Source organism: Miniopterus natalensis, chromosome 7 (assembly GCF_054644295.1).
Source record: "Miniopterus natalensis isolate mMinNat1 chromosome 7, mMinNat1.hap1, whole genome shotgun sequence".
NCBI classification, from domain to species: domain Eukaryota; kingdom Metazoa; phylum Chordata; class Mammalia; order Chiroptera; family Miniopteridae; genus Miniopterus; species Miniopterus natalensis.
This window is the reverse complement of record NC_142087.1, coordinates 59168921-59194753: the sequence shown is the minus strand read 5'-3', so window position 1 is coordinate 59194753 and position 25833 is coordinate 59168921. Positions and strand designations below refer to the sequence as shown.

Here is a 25833-nt window from a genome sequence, read left to right as displayed (position 1 = left end):
AATGAATTCTTTAATTGGTAGCAAGATCAAGTTAGATAGAGCCTCTTTTAGAGCTAAAATTCCCACATAAATGGGCTTTAAGAGGCCTAAAACTATGTACACATGCAAAGTGACATTATTTCAATGCTGGCTGCATCCTTAATTCCTGTACATGACCAGTCCTAAAGTTGCCGATGAAAACAAAACTTGGGCAGGCATGTAACGCCTACCTACCAAACAGCTAGGTCTTCGTGCAACACAACTTCTTGTCTACAGCGAAAGCCAGCAGAGTTTTGCTTTGTTTTCTCTCAGCCCTTTAATAGCACACAAACAATTTGGAGATAATTTGGGCTCTGTGTAAACTCCTCACTCCCTCTCATGCCTAAAAACTGTCAAAATGTTTAAATGTAAAAGGATTATTCAGGATTCATTTTATGAGCGATCTGAGTTAAATTTCTGCTGTTTCTTCTCACACTAGAGTACTCAGGGCTCCCCCTCCCCTCAGCTTTGAGTCTGGGATTCTCATCTCGTAGGTGGGTTTGATTAATATGTCTGTCGATCATGTGCAAACTCCTTTGAGAAAATGAAAAGCAATGTTCCAATGTTCAAAAATAATGTCTTTTACAGTTCCCATCTCAAGGCATCCAAGATAAAAATCTCTGTGAAAAGACATGTGACCTGAAGAACAAAAAAAAACAAACACACCTCCGTTGTATAGAACCAAGATCTCTTGGCATTTCTGAAGCAGAACTCTGGAAGAGTCAGAAAAACAGGGAAGGGAAAAGTGGAAAGAGACATAACTCGGGGTGTTAAACACACAATACAATACACAAATGATGTATGATAGAATCGCACCCCTGAAGCCTCTATAATATTATTAACCAGTTTGTAACCCCAATACATTCAATTAAAAAAAAAAAGAAAACATGGAAGCTTAAGCTATAGTCCAAAAATTCTGATAAGTATTTACAGCCAATTGGGATCACTGAGGCCTCAAACACATCACTTTTCTCAGGAACAGGACATCTGCAGCCTGCACTGACTGCACGGTTACAGTAACCCCGGCTCGCTTCGTGAACAGGCCCACTCATGAGGATTTGAGAAGATGCGGCCGGAGCAGAGCCTCATCATACGACTTCCACTCAAGGCGCGGCTGGGTTATGATGAGGCCTGGTCTAGTCCACTCGTGTCTTAGGCTCACAGGTAGCCGGATGGGGAGGAAGACAGGTGGATAGAACAGGATTAAGAGGAAGAAAGATAATGAAGTATACAGCAAGAAGTAGTAAAATTCACATGCGTGCTTGTTTATCTAATGTCTTCCTCTGGCCTTGGTATTAATGTCTCTCTGCTCTAGGGGGCCTGGGAACATATAATATAAAAAGTCCACCACAGTGTCTGGCCCAGAGTAGAAAATACATGTTTGTTATAAATTCTCTCTTCCTCAACTCACTCCTCCTTCTCCATCAAAATCCTATTTCATCTTCAAGATCCAACTCATTGTGCTCTGCTGATCAACTGGTGATCTGGCAGATCCCTGGGAATCCCCTAATATGTAAAATTGTGTTCACATCTGTAAAGAAAATACATGGGAACTGAATGTTTCTACCCGAGAACTAAATCTAAGGACATAAAACAAATAAATCAAGACTCCATTCAATTGAAGGTCTGTTTCTCAAACCAGTTTCCTTGAATGCCTGACAAACAGTAGACACTTAATACAATTTGCTGACTAAATAAGATCAGTTAAAATGTTAATTAAACTTAGATGATCAAATATATGAGTGCTTACAGTGCTTTTGTTTTATTTCATTTGTGGTGATGTGCCTCTCTTTCTTGACCAATGTTTTGGCATTTTGTATTTGCCAAGAATCTTATACTTGAAATCAGGAGATCATGCAAATCCCAAATGTAAGATAAGGTGGATAAGTTATAGTCTGAAGGTCACCTTTTCACCCTTCTTCTACCGGCTGTATGCTTAAGCTATTTTGGGGGATCCCTTAAGTAAATAAATAAATAATAGATAAATAATGAAGTTCATTCATTGAAAAAGAAAATTAAAAATAAATGGGTATATTCTCCCAATAACTTGGGATCCACACATATATCTGAGAATGCTCCATTTTGACCTCTAAGAAAATTCCTGTGTTAGTGGCTTCCCCATCTTGCTAAAGTTTCCTCATCAGGTGGAGAAAAACAGGATAGCCTCTTAGGTGAAGAAAAACCCAGAATGCAGGAGAATCTAAAATATATGGGATTAATAGTCCCTCTATATTTTACAAAGGTATTCCTTCCCATTGTACTTTTTACATAGTGATTTATTTTTACTGAAATAAGGACACATAAAATGACAAATCATTCATTGAATGTTGGGGAAAAATACACTAAATTCAATTAAATTCAATTAAAAGGAATAATAAATTCAGAGAAATCAGAATTTCAGAAAATTTTCTAATGGTCAATTATTCACCAAAGCCGAGGAATGAGGTTTCTCCACTTGGATGGCAATGAATCATCAACATCTAAATTTACCATGGCCTTACCTGTCCTTTCTAAGTGTACACAGACATCTAGCTATGAAGTCTGACCTGGGTTAACTATATATCAAAAGGCCCCATCTCAACAGTTTAATTTAGCAATCTGCTAAGATCCTCACAGCAAAATGTAACAAATGAGAATCTCATTGTCAGGTCTTTTAAGAGGGCGGTCAGTGCATTCATATCTGGGAGACACAGTAGCCCCCCCGCCCTCGTAATGCTTGGAGGTGGGTCTCTACAGCAGACAATGACCTGAGCATTTAGAGATAGTATTCTTATGACTCCAATGTACACTCACCAAATGGCTGGGGCCAAACTGAGCTCCACAGACAACTGAGTCTAAGTTAACTGATCAAGTCTTTTTGTTGTTGTGGCCGTTTACTGGTTTTAAGACAGGCTTGAGTAGGGATGATAAATAAGACTTTAATGATACCTCTTAATCTTTTAGAGGAAGAATGAACATCTCAGTACAAAGTTAACTTCCTCTTTTGAGTCTTCTCCTCCTACTTTGGCAAGGAAATGAAACATCTTTAAAGCCACAGAGGCTTACTATTGTCCCCGGAGATTAATGAAAGAATCAGAGAAACCCTGAAAAATATCAGCAAAACTATTTATCTGTGTTTTGAAATTCTAAAGGGAAAAAGAGTGGGAAGGGTGTCGTTTTAAAATAACAGGGAGAAAAAAAACTGTTAGGGAAGATAATTAACTTTCAAATCAATTAAGGACAACAGATAAAGAAATCAGTTCCCTGTCTGTCTTCCAGAATAAAAAGGTATAAGAGGCAGAAGCTTCCACCCGCTGGTGAGGGGTCAGGTGTGTTGACAGTATGCCTTATGCTTCTGGGAGAGAACGGGCAGGCACTACTTGGGACACAGATCAAGCCATCTCTCTAGTCCTCGTGAAGTAGGTCTTAAAATTAAAGGAATTAGCTGACGTGACGCCCAGGAAGGATTGGTTGTCAACTATTTCTAGACTCTCTTTCTCTGTACCTTTTTCTTGAACCTCTGGTTTACTCTCAATCAGTTTCTATGCTCCAAACCTCTGGGTAAGCTGTCAGTGGCATCGATGTTATTAATCTTCAGTGGTCATGTCAATGGCAGTCACTGCTCATAAAAGTTCACACAAGGGATGAACATAATAGAGGGGCATTAGGCCTTGAGTAGACAAGTAAGTCTGAAGAAATGAACAGGCTGATTGTCACTGTTTTAATAAAAGCACAAAGCTCCTTTAGCTGCTATATAACTTTTTATTTTGCACCGATGGGAAGCCTATTGCCTTTGGTACCAGTTCAATTCATAAGACTTCAGGGAGGATAAATCTTTAGCTAAAGAAGAGAGAGAAGAGCATCAAACTTGAAGCATGACTTCTTGGGATCCTGTAAAAAGGTTCCCCAAGCACTGATCAGAACAAAGGGCCCATATGTAACATTTGATGAGCTAACTGGCTCCCAAGGGGATGAAACCTAGGTTTGAGTTGTGCACTGTACGTGTCACCAACTGAGGTACATAGCTGCAGGCTGGACCTATCTAACTCGACTCAATGGCGGCTTGCTGCAGAAATCGATCATCTTTTTCTGGTAGAGTGGGACCAGTACCCTGGACAAGTCCAAGGAGGAAGAGATGGTTACGCTGCTTCTCTTCTGGAATGAACCCTGGACACTCCTCTAATGTGTAAGTTCCTTATCTTAGCCCAGAAAATATTTCTTACCTGTTTGTCCAGATGTCTTCTAGTTTGGCTCTACTGTCTTGCACCCCAGTACCCTTATCTTCTTCCTGCTGAGCCCCGTGTATTGGAGCCTGAGTTCCTGATATTCATGACTGGATGTCCTTCTGCCACTCCTCTACATGATCTTTGTTTGACCACCTCTGTTTAGGCCTTTGACAGCCTCCTGTTCTGCCTCTGCTTGGATAAGCCCTAGGCTTCCTGGACATAGTTGGCCCCAGGCTCATTCTATTTTCTGCTTGTGCCTTCTGTTGTCAGTGGTCAGAAATTTTTACCCACTCTGGTTGCTCACCCTAAAATAACTGATCCTAGCCAGTCCTTGTGCCTGTCTTCTTATCCTGAAGACCCGCCACAGCCCTTGGCCTCTGAACATTCCTCCCTGATTTTCCACCACTTGACAGCAGCTGAGAACAGGAAAAAGCTCTCTGTTCTGTCATCTGGTTATCAGAGCAGCTTTTTCTGCCCTAAGGGGAGGCGTGCCTAGTCAAGGAAAGAATTCCCCAGGTAATCTTATGCATACTCAGAATAGCTAGAGAGCTGTATGCACGTACCTGGTTGGCTGGACCGCTGTGCCAACCAGGAGACTGGGGACTTCCCCAGCTGAGAACAGCAGCCCATTAGATGAAGGAGGTGTAATTTCTCTCTGTGAATGACTTGTGGCCTCAGATGAATGGGCCTGGGCTCTTGTCAGTCATCAAACACTTTCAAAAGGCCCACTGGGCGCCAGGCACTGCGTGAGGTAGAAGACTTAAAAAGCCTTCTTTTAATGGGCACCTACCTTGTATCAGGCACTTTACATCGATCGTTTCTAACCCTTCCAGTAACACTCAAAGGGAGTTCATGCCCCCCCTTGACAAAGGAGAAAACTGAAGTAAAGTAATTTTCTCAAGATTGTACACCTACTAAAATAAAGAACAAAATTCACACTCAATTCTATCTCCCCCCCACACTCCTCATTCTTCTGAAATACCACATGGTAACACTACTTACTCATTCATCAGTTTATTCATTCATTTGGCAAACGTTCCTGAGACCATAACGCAAGTCTGGGTTTCTGCTAAGTTCAGTGTGAACAGATCCTCCACCAGGAATTAGAAGATCACTTTGGAGGAGCTCAATGAGAAGCTCTTTGTGGCTTTAGAAAGCTGTCGTTTATGTGTGACATCAAGTAGTGTAGTTAGCTTCCTTTGAATTAATAACAAAGATAATGGTAAAAGGTTCAGTCCAGTAATATTTCAAAAGGAGAAGCGATTGCCCAGTTCATGAAACTCCCAAAGATGAGGTTCTCTCCATATTTCTTATGGGCACTGATGTTCATGAGGAATTGGGTACACCTGAAAGGTGACAGGGCTCTTCCTACACAAAGGCATCTGTGTAGACCAGAGGGCTACCAATTCTAACCACCCTCTTTTTATTTTAATTTAAAACCACTTCTACGTAGGATAGTTGGATATAAAAGTACACTATCCAACTAGGAAAAATATGTAAGCATCGGGGGGGAAAAAAAAAAAGCAAAGGGGAGGCTTTGATCCAAGTGGGTTGAGGAACATCTTAGACAGAGTAAATAAATATTGAAGTAGTCAATGCCCCAAGCAGTGAGCTATGGAAGAGTTATGCCTATTCATAAGAACCTTCATTTATATTCTCTACAGCCTCTAGAAGTGTGATCTCTAAAGGAATGGAATGGAATGGAATGGAATGGAATGGAATGGAATGGAATGTTAAAGGATGAAACACCCGAGCTGGAAAGCTTCTTAGGCAGCAAGCAAGCTCACCCCTCCATTTGGTACATAAAGAAACTGAGACAAGACATGACTGACAGCTGTATCCATGGCTGCTGGAGGTTCGGATGAAAAGCTAAAGGCTGATTTGATTCCACTTGTGCTAACCAGTCATCTGAGGCTGTAAAGAAACTGAAACACACACCTAGGCACTGAACTCCTGACATACTGAAAGACTCAGATTACTCAGGTCATTTATTTTTGGAAAGAGCTCTTCGAGATGCCAGCAGGGTCTAGTGTAATGGGCTGGAAAAAGTTTTATGTGAATAAGAGTATGTATCATCTTTTGGCAAACATAAAAACTATTTCCCTAATGGCATTCTTGTGAATTACTCAGAGTTGCTGAGGAGATTCCAGTTCCATTTTCCAATGACCTTTTTCTTTTCTTTCTTTTTTTTTAAACTGAATTTATTGGGGTGAGATTGGTTCGCAAAAACTACAGGTTTCGAGTGCACAACTCAATAAAACATAATCTGCACACTGCACCGTGTGCCCATCGCCCCAAGCAAAGCCTCTTTCCTTCCCTACTTCTCCCTCCTTTGCCCACTTTTTCTGGTTTCTGAATCTAAAGTGAGTTTTAAAAGGTTCTTTACTGGGACCCAGTGCTGCCATTGGAAGGACCTGCTGGGCAGGCGTTCCTCACCTGTGCAGAGGGTGTTTGCTTATAAGGGGTAGCAAGGAAAGAGGAGACACACAGGATGCAATGACTTGGAGAAATGCGAAGCTGGAGAAGTCTTAAATAATTATATTTATTGAGAAAGTACGTGGTTCCAGGCAAAGTGCTAGGTCCCTTACATCTGCCCTTAATCATTCTTACACCAGGCGAGGTGAATGTTGCTCCCTCTACTGCATGCATGGGAAAACCGAGGCTCAGAGAGGTTATCTAACTTGAGCAAGGTCACAGGGCTAGCAGGTACTGAAGCTGAGATTCATTTTCAGGTCTTGTACCTGCACCTGCAGAGATCTCTCGGCTATACTGCCTTCCCTTCAGATGCCACTGAAAAGCATCCAGAGACTGGGTGCTAACAGGGCACATGGGAGTAGGTTGCCGTTGCTGGGAACTGCTTCCCAAATAAACTGGGATTGGCCTCTTCAACCAACTCTCACTGGTTCTAGTTTTCCTTTGGGGAACAATTAGTTTAGAAGAAATTCTAAATCTTTTCTATAGGTAAAACAAAAATGTATAGAGATGCCACTGGTACACAATACCAAGTAGCCTGTTGTCTTGCAATCTGCAGAAAAGAGAACAAAGGACAAAGAGGCTTTAGCGTCTGAAGGCCTTAGTGAATCCCTGTTGTCACTTGGCCACTAAACTGAGAACACTGAGCAAATCACTTAATCATCTTTGGTCTCTACATTTTCTTCTGTAAAATGGAGTTACTTTTCCTTGCCTGTTTTGCATGTGTCTGGTGCTCACCAAGTATAAGGAGGTACATGAAACTGCTACATAAATATAAACTGTTTTTATTGCTTTGTGTCCTGTCTATGGGTTTAGAGCACGACCCTATTCATTCCACAAGTGCAAGGAATGAAATACCTTCTTAAAGAGTCTCTGTGGCCATAACTTTTGGTAGAAGGTCCTGTAGCTGGCAGAGAGGCACTTAAATGCACATATATCCTGATTAGCTAAGGTAGACTGATATATATTTAAGGAAAATGAAATCACTAAGATTGGCACAAGGGCCGAGTATCTTAAAACTGAATTGTTTATGGCACATAATTTTTTAAAATAAAGATATTATGGAAGAAGATGGGAAAGAGTATTTGCTGCAAGAGGAGGGTTTATTTTCATGGCTGAGCTAGGTTAGTGATTCTGAGATCCAGTCTCACAGCCCATTGAGACTGCTTTTGATGAATGCGTCTTGGAACAGCACCCCCTGCTCACGGTGGAGCCGTGTCACCAAGCCGCGCTGTCCTCTGAGTTCACATGTGAACACATGAATCAACACAGTCCAGGAGATCCCCGAACACTGTCCAAGTCGCGCTGATGAGGAGGCCAGATGAGGCAGCTCCCTTTGTCACTGGTGGTGGGGTAACTGATGCTGAGTACACATGGCGTGATTTGACGCCCTCACCTCCATTTAATGCTTTGTAGTTATCTCATGATTTCTCAGGGCCGCTTCTGTCCCCAGGGGTTTGAGGGAGACAAGCTCTGCCTCTTATCTGAGAGCCAGGAACATTATCTGAATAGCTGCCGCCTGCAAAATGGCTGGTGTCAAACCAAAATGCACTGGTTGAAGCACATCTTTTAGGGGAAACAAACACGGGTGCATGCAGACCCATGTACACACATGCACACGCGCCTGAAATGAATTAGGTGCAAGAGTGCTGAAGCCCAGAGCATGAGCCCTGCCACACTCACCTCATACTCTACGGGCCTGTCCCCTTTCCCTGCCTGACCTCGCGTCGCACCTCCTAGCTAAAGCAGGGCCTGCCCTGACGCTGGGCCTGTGGACAGGAGTCAGCGGCAGCTGGAAAGGGAGGGCTTGCGAGCCCATGCGCACTCGCTGGGAGGCACTGGCAGCTGCCTTTGAATTCAGAAGAATCCTTCTTCCCCGGGCAAAGGGGCTTTATCCTGGGCTCCTCCAAGGACAGAGAGGCAGGTTAAAAAAAATAAGATGACACAAAGGTTGCTTGTCACAAAGCAGAGGGGAGAGAATAGCTTCCCATTGTCCTCCAGGCTCTGGCCTCAGATGACAGCTGAGCACAAGTGGGATCAAATCGGCCTTTAACTCTTCGTCTGCATCCCCAGCAGCCACAGACGTGGCTTCCACCCCAGCTGTCACTCAGGCCAACCCTCAGGAACCTCCCATGATTAGTGCCGTCCTCAACCGAGAGTGTTAATGGGGATTCACAGCTAACTCCTCAACGGAGCCGGAGCAGGAGCCACACACCCATTAATTTCCAGGGAGCCAAGTGTAAACAGGCAATGAATGTTCCTGTACACTCTCCAAATTTTCTTTTCCCTGCTAAAATGCTGGGGGGAGGAGGGATCTCTCCCTCCCTTATGATCTCTTCCATATTTGAAATGATACGTATGCTTGTCATCCAAGCAAATGGTTCACAAAGGGAGACAATGAAAGCCCCTGCGTGCCCCCCACCCACCCCATTTGTCAGTATTTAAGGCTTAATGAACTCTTGGCGAGTTCTCTCCTCCCAGCTTCATGTTTGTTATTATTGTTTAATGGTGATCTGTCCAAAGCTCCGACATGCCAAGAAGCCCTGCTCATAATCAGACATATATATTTATTTACTAGTTGGGTAACCTACAGAAAGGTTTTCTGGAAATCGCTCCATCACTAAGAACTACCCCACCCAGCTGTGCTCTTTGTATTTCAATCCTGGGCATTCTCCAGTGAGAGGGGATGCTGGGTCCAGCCTGCTCAGCCTGCCCAGCCTGCTCCTGCGTCCATCTCAAAGATAATCTCCCTCAGCTGTGTATGATCTGGACTGAAGGGTGGATGCTCAGAACTCTAAGCCTTTGGGTGCAAAAGATTCTCTACAAATGCACATTCAGAGTAAACAAAACCCATCAGGCCCCTGCAAGAGTCCGCTGCCTGATTGCACTAAACACATCTCAATGGAATCTACAATTGGCAAAGTAATTGGCGTTATTACAGCTGATGGGGAATTTCTGATGCTGCCCAAGCTCTCCTTTGAAATAATACTCAGCCATTTAATTTGTCCAGCTCCCATGTAGCTGATTGCTCTTTTCTGCTGGAGTTTATCAGGACTAAAACGCGCTGTCTCTCCAGACGCCTGTCGGCTGAGATTTCACAGGCGTTTCTTTTTTCAACATTCTCCCCACTTCTCTTAGGATCCCATGCCTCAGTCACCTTTCACAGGACGCCAATGATGCAATAGGTTGAGGCAGGTGAACTGAATTCTAATTTGATTCGAAGCTGTGTATTTCTAGTCCCAGTTCCAGAGGTACTTGAACACACCTACTATAAATACCATAAAATAATAGTGAAAGACACGTAAGCCTGCAAAGATTTGGTTACCCTAAAAAAGTAATAGAGACATCTTCATTAAAACCACAAGACCAGAAAGCACTAGGGAAAAAGTTTTGATACATGCATTTTTGTGTAGGGGAACTCTTTCACCCCTGGTATACATGCATCCCTAGAATGGGCTCCCCAAATATTTATGGAGCATGTACTTTTTGCTGGAAGCACACAGATTCTTATTTTTACACAATGCTCATCCCCCATTCCTCACTTTGCATTTCTGTTTCTACCCAGATGAAGGGCGAGAAAGCCAAAGTTCGCCAGCTGTGTTTTCTCACAGTGGAGTCAAGGTTGGCTTTGGAGCACAGATCTCTCATTCCCATCAACAAGCTACTTGCCCTGTCCGCATGTGGGGGTGGACTGCTTACTGGAGACAAGAGTCCTGCGGCCAGGATGGGTCCTATCTGCAGATGCCACCTCAGTCTAGTGGTCTACAAAGTCCAGGACCCACATCCTCCTGAATCACCTCTTGTCTCATTTTTTAATACAGAAACAACTAAATTTATGGGTGTGAAAGTTATCATATAAAGCCTCCCAAAGTCCCCAAGCCCTAGCACAGTCTCCTGAACAGCACCTCTCAGTACAGTTCTTCAGTGATTTTTCTGGGAAGTAAATCACTGTGACTATGATTCTTCTATAGTTGCAGCCAGAGTGATATCTAGGATTATGCTGAGATCAGTGGGCCCAAGGCAGTTGGTTCAGATGAGGCAACAGTCTGGTGGCTGAGAAGCTCCTGATAGATTTGTTTAAAATCATTTTTAATACTTTCGAGCTAGTCTTTCTCCACGGGAAAGAGATAAAATGTTAATTCAGAAAGGGCCATAGATGGGGAGGGAAGGAAGCAATCAACAAAGGCAGAAGCGGGTGTTCTCATCTCGCAGTCACACAGTCCCGCTCCATCCCTTATCCACTCTCGTCCATGCCTGTGCTCCTCCATTCTCCCCGAGGCGCACTCTCGCAGGCCCATTGCTCACTTTGACGGGAAAGCCCCCTAAACAAACTGGTGGAAAGATCAGGCAAAATCTACACTCTTGTTTGTTTGTTTATGATTTTTTCCCTTCTTTGCTAATCCCAAATTCTAGTCATATTCTCTTGGAGAGCTGCAATTTGTGCTCTAATACTGAATTGAGTGGTCCAGGTTGAACTTCAATTACGTAAATTTTAAGAACAATAAGAATTATAGTGTATATTTACAAAATGCTTACCAGATGCCAGACACTGCTCTTTGGCCCTATATTGAATGCTCCTCAAAACCCCATTAGGTCTGTATTTTTTCACTGATGAGCAACAAGGACAATAACTTATGAAGGCCACAAGGTACAGAGCAGACTAGAGATTCGAACTTATCGGTTTGAGCCCAGAATCACTGCTCTTAACTCCTAAATGATAAAGTAATGAGACATATCTCTGAGCTAGTTATTGGATACAGCAGAGTGGGAGAAATCTGTGTTATGCTCCTAAATGAGCATCCGTTTTTATTATATATATTGATAAATATTACAATGATGTCACAAAGTTTTCTCATCTCTTGCGTCATTGGCTTAGGAAACTTGTTGGAAACACAATTCTGCTAGAGGCTGTGACACACATTTTTAGGAAGATAGGAGATATAGAAGGAAGATCATGTGCAGAGCTGGAAAGGGAGGAAGGGGATGGTCATTATCAGGGAAATATTAGAAAACCCTGATGGAGGTTATTGGCAGACTTGATACAGCCTCCGAACACAAGCAAGCAGATGGCTGGAAGGTGCCGATGAGAGATGCAAGCTGTTCCACTCTGCGGGGCCCCTTTCTTGTGAGGGTCTCCTGACATCTCTCAATCAATCCCTTTTGTTTGGAACAAGGTGTTGGAAAGGGGTTGGGTAGATGGGTGGAAGAACAGGAGGGCTGTGGTGAGAGCCGGGCAGTAGGTTTGGAAAGAACTTAAAAAGAGAGCTTGCTTATTTGTTGGAGAGATGGGCCTTCTTTCTCAGGGGGTAGGCTTAAAACTACCCTGCTAAAGCAATTATGAAGAAGACACCTTCTTTCAAGTCCTAAAGTTGTTCTGTGAATTTGCATTTTCTGTATGTGAGTGATTCCTAAACCTAAAAAATGTATAGAACAAAGTTATGCATCGTATTAAAATGCAGACACAGGGAAATCTGATGCTATAACTCAATCTGCTAATAAACACAGATATCTGAGATTTATCACAAAACTTCAATGGCTCCAGGCCTAAATGAGCAAAATTACAGGATGATTTTTAAGAAGCTCAGATTGAGGTCTCTTTACCAGAAGAATTGAAGGGAAAAGCAAGAACAGAAAGCAGAAACATGAAGAAGACACCGAGTAATTAAATGTGTGAGTCTCAGGGGATCACAGAAATCATCTAACCCTACACCCTTGGTGCTAAGTTTTTTGTTTTGTTTTGTTTTAAACGAGAAAGCTATAGTTGAAAGAGAAGATGCTATTCACAGTGAGTCCCCACTGGTTGGCCTCACTTCTACTCTGAAAAGTTGAGCTAAAATCAGATTTTAAAAGGCTAAATCATTTTTGTAATACACTATCAGAGATAACTTATGCTGACTCCTTTGATAAAGTAGGAAAATCTTTATGCCTATGAATAACCCTCCCAACACCCACCTGCCACCTATCAGTTTCTCAGGCATGACCTTCTACGCATTAGTTTGTTTTAAGCTGGGTCCACCTGCACGCAGCCCTCAGATGGTCAGAACATCTTGGGAGAAACAAAATATTCACTAAATTCTAAAGAGATTTAGTATCCCAAGAGAACTTATTAAAACTTCAGAATATTCCATTGAAAGGCCAGACACTCCGGAAACACCTGGAGAACTTCTCTCTCTGGGACCACATACCAATTATGGTTTTTAAAGAAAAGAAGAAAATCTACTGAAAACACTGTCAAAGCAGGCAGTGCAAAGAACATACACCTGTGGTATGAGGCTGTGGATTTCATGTAAGAAGAGTGATAGTTTCAGTTTGGGTTTTAGTGCTGGGTGTGTGTACGAACATGAGCAGATTATTTTTGTTAAAATGATCTATTATTGTCACAGATGTCCATGTTTGGAAAGAAAAAAAATTAAATGGGTTGTCATAGAAATTATGGGAAAAGATGCATGTTTTGTGTAGGTTTCCTACAAGTAGCCAGAAAGACACCTTTACAGGTGGGGCCATTTTTTTTTTTTTTTTCCGCAGGAGGAACATTAGTCATAATACAGATGTATTCACATGAGCTCACAGAAGAAGGCAAAGAAAAACAAGAGTCCAGACCCTACCCTTTTAATAAAACTAAGGAAACTACATAATTAGAACAGTTTTTCAAATGATTTCTGGTGAATGACCAGATAGATTTTTTTTCCAATTTACTTTCGTAAAGTATTCTAAAGGTAAAGTAAGGAAATGATCACATGCTTGGATGTCATAGAAACAGCAAGTTGCTATAAACATTTCTCAATGCTCTGTTTCTAGATGTATCTCACTGTGAACCAGTAACATGCACTTGACCGGCTGGCATTGGTCTGCAGTCCATGCTCTGAACAGTAGTGAATCAGAGAGCAAAGATACGTGGCAGCAGATAGAAGGCAAGTTGAAGAGAGCCCTTGAGAACAAGGCATGGATTTACTAAACAAGAACCTGGCAAGGAGGACCCATGGGGATCAACCTCACTCCTGACGTCAAGGGTATTTGGTGAGCTAGCCAATTAAATGTGTTCTGTATTGGGGTGGTGTCATAAAGCTGGATCTTTTTAGATATATTTTAAGAGTCCAGAAAGAATGTCTAAGTGTCCAAGAGAGGAGGCCACAACCCAACTCAAATACCATCACTAACTAGTTTAAATATTGGGCAGATCCCATCAGTTGAGTGGAAACAGCAGGGGATGAACACAGCATAGGCTTTGCAGAATCCATTCTTGGCCATACTTGCTCAGCCTGGACCATGGCTCCCTCCTCCGTGGAAAGGGAGGAGTAAGATGTCTGATAAGGGGGTTGGTGTGGGGTTTAGATGCCAGGGGCAAGTGAAGCACAGGGTGCACTCCTGACACAGGGTAGACACGATTTGAATGTGGGGCTTTTACCTCCTCTTCAAGGCTTCCTCTGTGCTGCAGTCTTTTTTTTTTTTTTTTTTTTTTTTTAAGAAAATGATGAGCTTGATTTAGATCCTGGGGAGCTTCTGAAAACACCAATATCTGAACTCCACCCAGACTGATTCAGTGGGGTTATGCCTCAACTCCTTTAACTTTTCAAGCCCCTCCAATAATTCCCATCTGCAGTTAAGGTTGAGAGCCACAGCTCTGGGTGTTCTCTCTCTTCTAGTTTTGAAATGGAGGGAAGGGTAAGCAAGCACTGGTAGCAGGACTTCCTTATACATTGTCTTGCTTCGGTACGGTTCTTCTCAAAATGGCAAAGTGTATATATATATATATATATATATATATATATATATATATATGGCAAATTCAAAACAAGCCAACCTGTTTTTTCACTGATGCGTGTCTTAGATGACAAGCTACACTGCCCACCCCTGCCTCAACTCAGGTTCCTTCTGTGTAGAAGGGGCAACTACCACCACGATTCTTCCACTGGGAGTTTGGGGAGGAAGGGCGCGAGAGCAACAGAAATTCTTTGCCAAGATGGATGGATTTAAAATGCTCTGCGCTGATTCTGTCTGTTACTCTGAGATGTACCAACTGCTTTCTTCTGGAACCTGACAAAAATTAAGAAAACTCAATACAATGTATACAAAGTGAAGGTGAGGTTGCTCATTCTGGTCTCATCAATGGTAATTCTGGGTTTAAATTATTGTAACTGTGGGGATGAGCTGTAGTTCAAGTGGCATAACTGAAGTGCTTAAGAACAAAGATGCTGGAACCAGACCACCTGGTTCAAATCCCAATTCTGCCACGTAGGGGCTTTGTGACCATAACTTCCCTGTGCTAATTTGTAATAAGGATATAGTATTACCAATTTCACAAGGGTCTTATAACAATTAAATGAGAAAATGCTTGTGAAGTTCAAAGAATACTTTCTGGCAGATAGCACAGTTTCGCTAAGTCCTCAGCATATGTCCTCAGTCCAAGGGACTGTGAGCATGTACTAATACCAATTGCTGATGAGTACCGTAGGGGCTGAATGCTCTGGAAAACCCAGAGCTTCCATTTCAATCTTCACAACAGTTGATGCTGAACTTGTAGGCAGTGGGCGCCCATCTGGAGTAGAGTCAGATAATGGTGGTTCTCTTGGGAAGACATGATCAATCCTAGAAGAACAACCAACCTGGGAACTTGGGGGCGGGGGGGCTTCACACCAAAAAGAGAGGAGCTGTCAGAAGCCTCTAACTCCCCAACCTGCTCTGTCACCTCTCAGCGTAGGAGCACCCAGCTGCAGCAATCCAAAGCACACAACACCATCGAGCCATAGGCTGGTGCCACGGTCCCTTCTCTGCTTCACCTTGCCTTTTCTGTTGGGAGATGAGCACAGCTAGGATTTCTTTCTGCTCAGAAACTCTACCTTCCTAAAAAGTAGCTTCTCTTCACAAAATGTTTAAGGTTCTTGCATTAAAACTTTCTGGGTTAAGTCCATAGAGCCCAAAATATTTTGCAGATAATTATACCCCTTGATGATCTATGAGTAGAACTGATTGTGGTGCTGAAGGAAAATGAAGTAAGGGTCTGTTTAGTCTGTTTAGGGAGAACAAAGCCCTCCTCCTTTTAACATGGCACCGTTATCATTCTTAGCCCAAGGAAGAACACTGTAACTTCTCAGCCTCTACTTCCTTCGGGTCCCTCGCTTTGGTTGACAGTTATCCCTATTTCTCTAATCAGCCAAGCAGCTGCCAGGTTCAAATCTTCCATCTTCATATTCTTTCTCTGGCATTTGTTCCCTCAGCAACATCCCCTCTGAATCCAGCCCAGCATCATTCCCTGCTACTTCTCATAGGGACGCATGGCTCAGGGTTACTGCTGGATCCCCTCTTCATTTCATCACTCCTACTACCTATGGCATAATCTCCTTGCATCACAGTTCTGGCTCTTTCCCACCCTCAGACCTGCAAAGGCTCCCATTGTCTTCAGATAGATGTCAAATTCTAAACTCAATCTTGATTCAAACAAATCAACTAAAATGACATGTTGCTATAATCAGAGAAATATGAATATGGACTTGGTATCAGACAATATTAAGGAATTGTTGCTAATTTTGGTAGGTGTGATAATGGCACTGTGATTGCATTTTTTAGAAAGCTCTTATTTATTAGTGAAGCTTATTGAAGTATTTATGAGTGAAATAGTGTGATGAGTGGGATTTTTAAAACATACCCCCAAAATTAAAATCAAAAGCAAAAGTAGCTGGGAGTGTTCATGAAGTAAGATTGGCAAATGATAATGATTACTGAGGCTAGCCCAGTGGTGTGCTCAGGGCCAATCTGGAAAGCTGATAGTCAAAGACTTTGCAAACAGGTTGTTAAACCATTGGCAGCTTAAAACTGGTCAAGGTGGAGATATTTACACCACAGAAATGGGCCAATGATATGAGTCTGGGCTTTTTTTTTAGCATCATACCATTGAAGTTGGATAATAAATAATGGAAGTTGGATAATATATGGAAAGTGATTTATTCTATTATGTCTACTTTTGTATAAGGTTGAAAATGTTAATAATAGTTAATTTAAAAAAAAAGTTGGACTTTTTCCCCCAGAGTTTTAAAACCTGCTGCAATTTGGCCCCAACCTAATTTGCAAACTAAAATCCCACCATACTACCTCTGAACCAGATTAATTAAACCACTGCAAGTCTCCAGAATACATCCAAGCATCGCCACCCTTGTTTTGGCCTTCATCCAGGCTGCCTCTGCCCTAGAGTAGGTTCATTACCTCACTTCCTTCTCACCTACCGTGGCCCAGGTTCAATGGCACTTCCACCTGGAAGACTTCCCTACTTGCGCTATATAGGTACACTTTCTCTGTTTTAACCTCTACATCGCCAATGGAAAAAGAAATTAAACTCACTGCATGCGGCAGGAACTGTGCTGGGCTGTTCTCATACACATTGTCCTATTTGATGCCTGGTAATCATCTGTGAAATAATCTTCACATCTTTTTTGTTTAATAAGGGGAAAGAGGATTAGACATTAAGTAATGTTCCCTGGGTCTCAAAGCTAGCATCAGTGGCAGAACATTCCAGAACAGTCAAATTCTGGGAAGAGTGTGCACAGCAGGAAGCCCCACAGGAAGGCCTCCCCACAAGCCTCAGAGTGAAACGGTGGCCCAGTGACTGAAAGCCCTGTTTCCTCCCCACTGGCACATGCTTTCCTGGGCATCCCTTCCACCTTTACTGCAATGTACCCTTGGCCATCACAGCGCTGGGCATTTTAGAAATTCCTTTATAGGATATCTATTACACTTCTCCCCTTAAAATCCCAACATGAGGCACACGTGAAGTACCACTTAATTTCTCCTAAAAGTATCCTATTCTCCGCGGAGACAATGGAGAGTTCAGAAAGTAGGAGAGGACCGAGTCTTTCAGTGAGCAGGGGATGGGTGTTTGCAAGGTAGCTTTCCCATGGTGGCTGGGCACGTGAAACTTGCATCTGAGTTGGGGCCCCACATGGTTATTTCCTCACCACATCCCCACTGGGGCCCTTGTAAAGCATGTGTACAAATGTCCAGGGGCACACTCACATGGACGCGCTCCTGCAAAGTTTAAGCAACTCTCACATCCCTGTAGGAACTAAGAAACAAAGAAGAAATAAATGCCAAGAAGCCCGGGATGCTATTTGTGTCCTAGATGTTATTTGGGCCCTGGATCTAGCATTTGCCTTGGATCGCTCCTGCAGAGCTCAGCCTGCAAAAGGAATGGAATGTCTAACAAGAGGGGAGTGGTAAATAAATGATGGTACTAGCAACCGGACAAAAATAGCCAGCTGCTGGAAGATTTTCCAGTGACATGGGAAGCATGCAAACAAACAAGAAAGAAGGTAACAAAAAAAGCATATAAAATATGATGTCAATTTTTTAAAGATCCATCCACCCGTATGTCTGTGTACATCAAAGATTGCAAGACCACACCCCAAAATGTCATTATCTATATTTCCGTGGTGCATCAACATGAGATTTTTATTTTGTATTTTCTAAGTTTCTTTAACTTTTTTTATAATTAATATCCCTCACCACAGTTACAAATTATTTTTCTTGTGATGAGAACTTTTAAGATCTATTTTCATAGCAACTGCCAAATATACAATATAGTACTATTAACTGCAGAAATATACAATACAGTATTATTAACTATAGAAATATACAATAAAGTATTATTAACTAAAGTCACCATGATGTACATGCCCAAGACTTACTTATTTTATAACTGGAGGTTTGTACTTTCGACCACCTTCACCCATTCTGAATTTCTACAGTGAACATGGATAGCTTTTATAATGAGGGGGGAAACAGGATAAAAAGAAACATGGAGAGGAAAGAATATGATTGTTAGGCTTCCATGAAACGAAATGAGATGCCTGCTTTTACTCCTTTTAGGGGTGGAGAGAGATGGTCCGCAAAGGGAGATGAGGGTAGTCATTTCCAGTCATCACAAGACCAGAAAGGAAGGTTTCAAGTGTGTCTGTTTCTTCAAAATTTTTCATTTGTGCCTTTGAAACTAGCCACCTGTCAGTCCCAGGCCTGACTTTGGGAGATGGTTCTACCCTCTGTGGTCCAGAGGCCAAGCTCACAACTGGGAAGAACTCCCAGAGCAAACTACAACCTCAGACTCCATCAGCCATCAGACTGTGCCGGGACAGCAATGTGTTTATTTCCACGAATGAGCATGGTATCCTTGCAAACCAATAATCACGGCGAGAAAGGCTGTCAGTCCCTTCCTTACCCTCCTTCTTTCTATCTGGAAGCTGAAGGGAGACAGAGACAAAGAGACCGACCAGTCTAGCCCAATTGAGTTGCCCTTGTCCACATTTTCAAAGCTGAGAGTCATCAAAGATTAGTGAGGAAATCATGACAATTTTCCCTAAGAGGTTGCAGCAGGATCAGGCGTCAAGGAAAAAAAAAGCCTTTTACCGGCAAGTGATAAGTGTGGACTGTGTGAAAGCTGACAGGGCTGATTACAGTTACCCCAGAGAGGGGTCCTCAGTGAATTCCTCTCCTGAAAGTCATTGACAGTTTCTGGAAGGGAACAAACCTATGAATTACTGTGAACATCAGGATGTGCGGGACTCAGTTTCATCTGAAACCCAAAGAGAGGAGAAAATAACAGCAGAAGCCAATAATTTGGTGTATTGGGGCTGGGAGGTGGGGGCAGCCCAAAGCACATGGGCAGCCTTGTTTCTGTTTGGAAAAGCACCCAAAGGGTGGTAGTGACTTGAGACACATCCGGGCCTTTCTGATGCAGGAATTAATTTTGATCTGGGCATTACACACTGGCCACAACATTCCCAGGGCTTCCTGGCCTCAGGAACACGCATCCTGAGGAGTGAAAAATATGGATTTATGCTTCTAGCCCCGGGGGGATGACACACAAATGGAATAATGTGGAAAGGTCAGACAGAACCAGGGGAGTGAGCCATCTGTACCAGCAACTGTGGGCTTGTGTGGGGGGAGCAGGGACACTGCCTTTCTTGGATCATGGCCTCACATGTTATGGATGCAGCCAAATATATCTGACTTTCACTTCTCTTAATAATTCAGTTTAAATCTAATCTAGAAATGTGGCTCGACAAACATGGAGAAAATATGATTATCTCAGAAAGCAACGATGCCAAACCACACACACACACCTTCCATAAACTCAGTCTCCTTTTTAAGCCTCAAAACAACATCACACAAAGCATTTTCCCCTTTGCTTTTATAAATTTTCAGACAAAAATAAACCTTTAGCTGGAACGCTACTTTGTGTGAGGTAGGAGTAGAGGTGGGTGGTATACGGATAAATGTTGATTTTCTTTTGTTTTTGTTTGACATTCCCTGAGCTCCCCTGGAAGTTTATGTGAATATGTGAATAAGTACTTTAATTAATTAGCAGTTTTCTGTAGTTGTCAAACAAGCTTACTGATTACCTATTCTAAAGCCTCATTGAATCCCTGACAGAAGGATCAGCAAGCTGTGATCAAAATACCCCAAACGGTGCAAGGATTTACCTTTGACTCATCCATGGGGCTCGCTGTTCTGTTCATTCTCTCCTTGGGGCTTCTCACTTCCCACTCTCTGCCCTTGTCTCTACAGAGGGCCACAGCTCTCACTCTAGGGTTTATCTCTCTTGACACACGTGCTCTGTCTGCGCTGGGTCCAGGAGGAACACAAGGACTTCTGTGTGTCCAGTGTGAATGTGTGTTGCTGCTTATCTGTTTGTGTGTAGACAGTAAGTCCCCTTCTAGAGACAGGGAGGGTGACTGTCCATCTTCCATGCTGTCAAGAAGGTCCCCAGAGAGCCTTTGCCTGTGCCCTCTTGTAGTTTGCTCATGGTGACCTCCAAACAGCATTCTGGCCAGAAAGAATAGTGGTCCATTCTCTAACTAAGATCAGCAAAACTAACCAAGATGAGCAGGAGTCCGAGATGACCTGAGATGCCAGACCAATGACTGCAAGGCATGTGCACACACAGATTACATAAATGTGACCATCCTGTCCCAAAAAGGAGAAATGCAGGGAAATACCCCTGCCCACCTCACCCTCTACCTCCTCTGTTTAATCTTTTTCTAAGCAAAGTCACCGCCCATCACCACACATTCCAAGCATCTTGGTCTATGTTTTACCCACTATAAAATATTGAGAGAGAGAGAAGGAATAGGTTGTTTTGATCCTGATGAGATGAGAGAGGAGCTGAAGGGAGAGGGCAAGCTACCAGGTTACTGTCAAGGTTGGCACCTAGAGTCAGAGAAACTGGAAATCCAAGGTGGGGTTTCTGTCCAGGTGCCAACTTTGTTTGCTCATGACCAAACTCTGGAACATTTCACCCTCCCGAACTTCATAAAAGGGACAGTGGAACTTACCTGTGGCTGAAATCCTTTGAGGTCGCTGGCTGCAAGGTCACTGGCTGTGAGGAGCTGGAAAAGAGCAAAGGAATTTCCCTTAGTGAGACTTCTCCAAATTTGCATAGAATATCTCCAGGACGAATGATCAGCAATGGACTTTCTATAATCTAGATCCAGAGCTAAAGAAGCAGAATCGCAAAAAGTAAGAGTTTTGAGGCCAGGAACCTTGATTCCAAGACCTTCTCACCTCGTGGCAGCCACATCTCTGACTGCATCGCCCCTCTCTACCGCCTACTACCTTTCTCATAAGTGTGCCTAATGCTTCTTAAGATCTTAAATTAAGGATCATGGTCCATGGATGGACTTTAGCAGATCCAGACTCTCTGAAATTGTTAGTACAACTACACATGAGTCTATAGAAGTATACACTTTCTTAGGGAGTCCCTGACTTTCTTTCTACTATCAAAGTAGTCTGTGATACCACAAGCTAAAGGGACAGGGAAAGGCCCATTTCATCTGGGAGGGCTCCTTCCTTTTCCCTTTCTCATTCCCCTTCCCCTCCTCCTTCTGTTTTGTTAATCAGACCAGTAAAAACGACCCTTTTCTCTTCCCAGTGATGTGTGCCTCAGTTTCCCTTTATGATATGTCTTTGATCCTATATACTATTTAGGTATCCATAGCTTATGCATCAAATTATCATGCACAATATTAAAACAGAAAAGTCAAGTTTATATATGTTCTTGTATCTCTGTGTTTAATCAATATCAAAGGGTAAAGGTAAGGTTTTAATATTTTTGCATCCTCTCCAGAAAGCACTAATAGACTCATACGATTAATTAATAAAATAATAATACTATTTTTGTCAAAAATGCTGAAAAAGTGTAGGGTAAAGAAAAAGGGCAGATGCTTATTTTGATTCAAGGAATGTGACTGCTAGCTTTGTTAGGCCTGGAGAGCCGTAGTGAAAAATAGGAAAGATTTCATGTTTGCTATAACAATATTTTGTTTGGTTCAAGAAAGAGAAGGGAGTCATGTTGGGCTCTAGGCATCCAGCCTTCAGAAAAGCTCAACTGGGCTTTTTTAGGTTCTCTAAACGACTTTGCCAAAAATGATGGGGAAAGTGGTGTTAAGGCTGGGCAGAGCAGAAAGGGGGTGGAGAATGTAAAAGCTGAGCCTTTCTCCCCACACCCAGGCCCGAGGGCGGCTCTCGGGGCAGAAGGTCCCGTGAGAAGGTGGCGCCATTCTGACAGAGAGCCAGTTTGTCCCTCTGTTGGTAATGACACAGCCCAACAATCAGCCATGAGGGTGTTTGACTAGAGACACTAAGGGCCAAACATTATGAGACTTTAGTCCCTGCTTTCAAGGAACCTACAAGTCGGCCAAAGGATAAGAAGTATCTGTCAGTGCGAGCAGAGTGCAGTAGAGTGTAAGTGTCGAACTGTGGACGTGGGGCAGGAAAGGTCAGGGTGGAGCTGCCGAAATAAGGCAGAGTCTGAACTGAGCTTTGAAAATGGAAAAGGGGAAGATTGAGGCACTTCAGGTAGGCAACTACAAGAATAGAAACATGAAAAAGGGACTCCCCAATCCCAGTCCTGCTCCCTTTGCATTTGCATCTCCCCATGGCCAGCCACAGCACATACTATGGAAGAAGGGGGGGCATTATAATGCACTGGAGATCGACCCCGTGGGTGCCCAGCACAAGGATTTCTGCTCTATACAGTTTTTCTTATTTAATCTTCACAACTCCATCATGAAATAGAAAGTAGCTCCAGTTTATGGTTGGAAAAATTGAGGGTTACGGAAATTATCATTTTCCAGATCACACAGGTAGTACATGTATTTGGGATTTAAATCCAAAATTATATTATCTCAAAGCTCATCCTCTTTCTTTATAATATGATGCCTCTGATTTATAGCACATTGGAGATAATTTGCTGATGAGACATGGCGTAGGGAAAAAAGATGAGTGCCAGGCCATTAGTCAAATGAGCTGCAGACAGTAACATAAAACATGGCCCCCTTGAATGGCCCTTAACTGACCCTTCCTTCCAGACATTATTTTATTTAATTGGCAATGACCATCCACTCTTCAAATCTAGCTATAGCTGATCATGCGTTTTCATGGAACTGGGAAGGAGGAACAGAAAGTCTGGACTGAGATATGGGTATGGGAGTCACCTTGTTAAGGACAAGGCCACCATAAGAATCAAATCTCAAGTTCTCCAGGCCCTTGGAATCCAGTGGGCAGCGACCCTTCTATTGTCTTTTAATGGGGTTCACCAGGTAGACAACAGGCAAAAGGTCTAGTTCCTCCCAGTTCTGATGCCACAACTGCAAATCAACCGCAAGGGTATTCAAAGCATCTTATCAGATGCACTGCTTCCTCATGCCATTGGTTTTGAATTTAATAACCAGATCCATTTATTTGATTGGAAATAGAGATATGGCATTTTTTGTTATCATTCATAATGTCCCTAGCTCAGTGACGTCAGGATCTATCCTACCCTCCCTGCAACTCTGGGACCCTCTTTTCCTTCTCTTAAGAAGGAGACAGACGCATGCAGTTTAGTTCTTTGCATGCGGTTTAGAACTTTGTTTAAAGTTCTGTTCTGTGCTGTTGTATGCATTTTTTATTTTCTCTTTCTCACCTAACAAGACTGTGCCCAACAAAGCCATGGTTACTATCTCAGGCAACTTCTGCATTTCTCAAAGTGTTGCAGAGTCTGGACATACAATTAGCCAATAAATACCTATTGGTCAAATGACTTAAAGGGAGAGTGGGAAATACTGTCAACCTGGAGGTGAGGACTGGAATGACTAAATTGTTAAGCTGGAGAAGAACTTGTGAGAGACAGCTTCTGACACCCTTCAAGTCGACAAGAGGAAGTGGCACTCAGCATTTGGAGCATTTCCTCCATGAAGTAGGCACTCAAATATCTGAATGAATTAATCAGCGATGGGAACAAACTCTTCTCTATCTGCTGGTTTTATAAGAGAATATTGGCTTATACTACAGTGTAGGAATCAAAGGTTAAATTGAAGAAAAGACAGTATGAAAGCAAAAGAGGCTGAAAAGAGAGAGAGAAGGATCTTCTCTTCCCATGGATGAAACAATAAAATGTTCAATGGGCCCATGGCAGTTCCAATGTGTCACGGCTTTTCTGATGGTGGGTTGAGAGAGGCAAGAAGGTGTTATCAAGGATGGTTATACAATAATTTCAAAAACTTCTGAATTCCTTAACTTGTAGATCCTGAACTATTTACTCACAATCTAGTGTGTTTTTCAGGTGTTATCTGACCTGGGAAACAACCAAAGGCAAGTCTTGTGACCTCCTCTCTCAATGGTTCCCTAAAGAATAGTGTGCAGAAGTCTGCCTTTTCTCGCCATCAACCCCAAATCCCCGTCTCCTGCCTCTGGGTTCTAACCATGCTCCAACCAAATATATGAGCTCTTGGGCAAAACACAGGCTCTGCTTCTTGAACAATCTCCTTTCCAACTGATTATTTCCAAGATAGTCACACATTCTGCACTCAGGAAAGAAAAGGGCTACAGAAACCTCCACTAGTGACCATCTCAATCCAGTCCAACCCTAACACCCTCACACAACCGACTGCTGGCCTCTGTCCTGGAAGTGGGAGAGACCTGCTTAGAAGTTCAGGGGAAACTGAGGCACAGGCAATCAGAGACGAGCCTGTCTCTCCACAAAGCCACTGACATAAAAAGCACAGATCCAGACCTTCTCCAAACTGTGCCCCCTACCAGACTCCATCTTTATTCTTCCCTTTGGAAAGCAGTTCACTGCCCAGAGCAGCCCTGCTGCGTGGAGAGCGACCCACGGCAGGGTGACAGGGAGGGAGGGGGAAGAAATCTGCTGCGGCTCTGGGGACTTCAATCAGGCTGAAGTTAATGAAAAGGATCCTGCCTCTTCCCAGGATGGTTAAGTGTGCGCAGCTCCAGGGAGAGGGTTGAGCGGGTGTGGGGGAGAAGGGCAGACAGAATTACATTTAAAAGGCAAAGGAAGGAGAAAATTCTTTCATCTCCCTAGTGGAGCCAGGCATGTTCCCTGGGCCCTGTCTCAGGCCATTCTCATTCCTGACACATCTTGCTGCTCTCTGGAACAGTCCACATTCTGAATATTAGGATGATGACTCTGCTTTCTGTTTTTGAGGAGCTGCAGCTTTTTATTTTTTTATTTTTTTGTCTCTCCAAGCCTGAGGGGGCGGGTTGGGGAGCAGGGAGGGTTGGAGGCAGATAGAGCAAGCTGTGGGACACTAAGCGGGTGAGAGGAGAAATATCCTCAGCTTCCCAAGCAGAGGCACGGTGCTCCCTCACTGTTGTCAATTGTCTCACCAAGTCACCTCAATACAGCTGCAGCCAGCATCGCCTGGTGACTTCCCAGGCCTAGGACTGCCCCTCCAGCAGCTTCCCTCCTACCTGCTAACTTCTACAGCTTCAAAACATCCCTCACAGGAGGGAGGAAGGCTGCTCCATTTTTCTCCCTGGGTCCTCCCCTGCCCAGGAACACCATTTCCCCAGCGCCGGTCCCCTATCAAAGGTGCACACCACATCTGAGAGGCTGGGGTTTCATATATCTCCATTTAACCCCCAAAGCTGACCCAGGACACATGCGCTGGGAAGGGGATCACTGACACAAAAGTGGGGATGTGGGTCACACTGGACATCTGGCCAGAAAGATCTTGGCCTCACAGACATGCCGCTGGACAAACTGAACCTGGCTTCACTGGGGATCCTCTAGGTCATTTGCTTTCCCCTGCTCTTTACTCCCTTGTGGGTCAGAGAAATAGGTGAGAGCACGTGAGATGGATGGATAGATGGA

The 25833-nt window shown here is 43.3% G+C and overlaps 1 protein-coding gene across 4 annotated transcripts in view; it reads right to left on the bottom strand.

The window, feature by feature from the left end:
• SETBP1 (SET binding protein 1) overlaps nucleotides 1–25833 on the bottom strand; it is a 333388-nt gene that overhangs the window by 141108 nt on the left and 166447 nt on the right. For all 4 annotated transcript variants that reach the window (XM_087819069.1, XM_087819072.1, XM_087819070.1 and 1 more), the window contains one exon: nucleotides 21014–21067. In XM_087819069.1, coding sequence (XP_087675195.1) covers nucleotides 21014–21067 — 54 coding nt within the window. The remainder of the gene's footprint in view (nucleotides 1–21013; nucleotides 21068–25833) is intronic.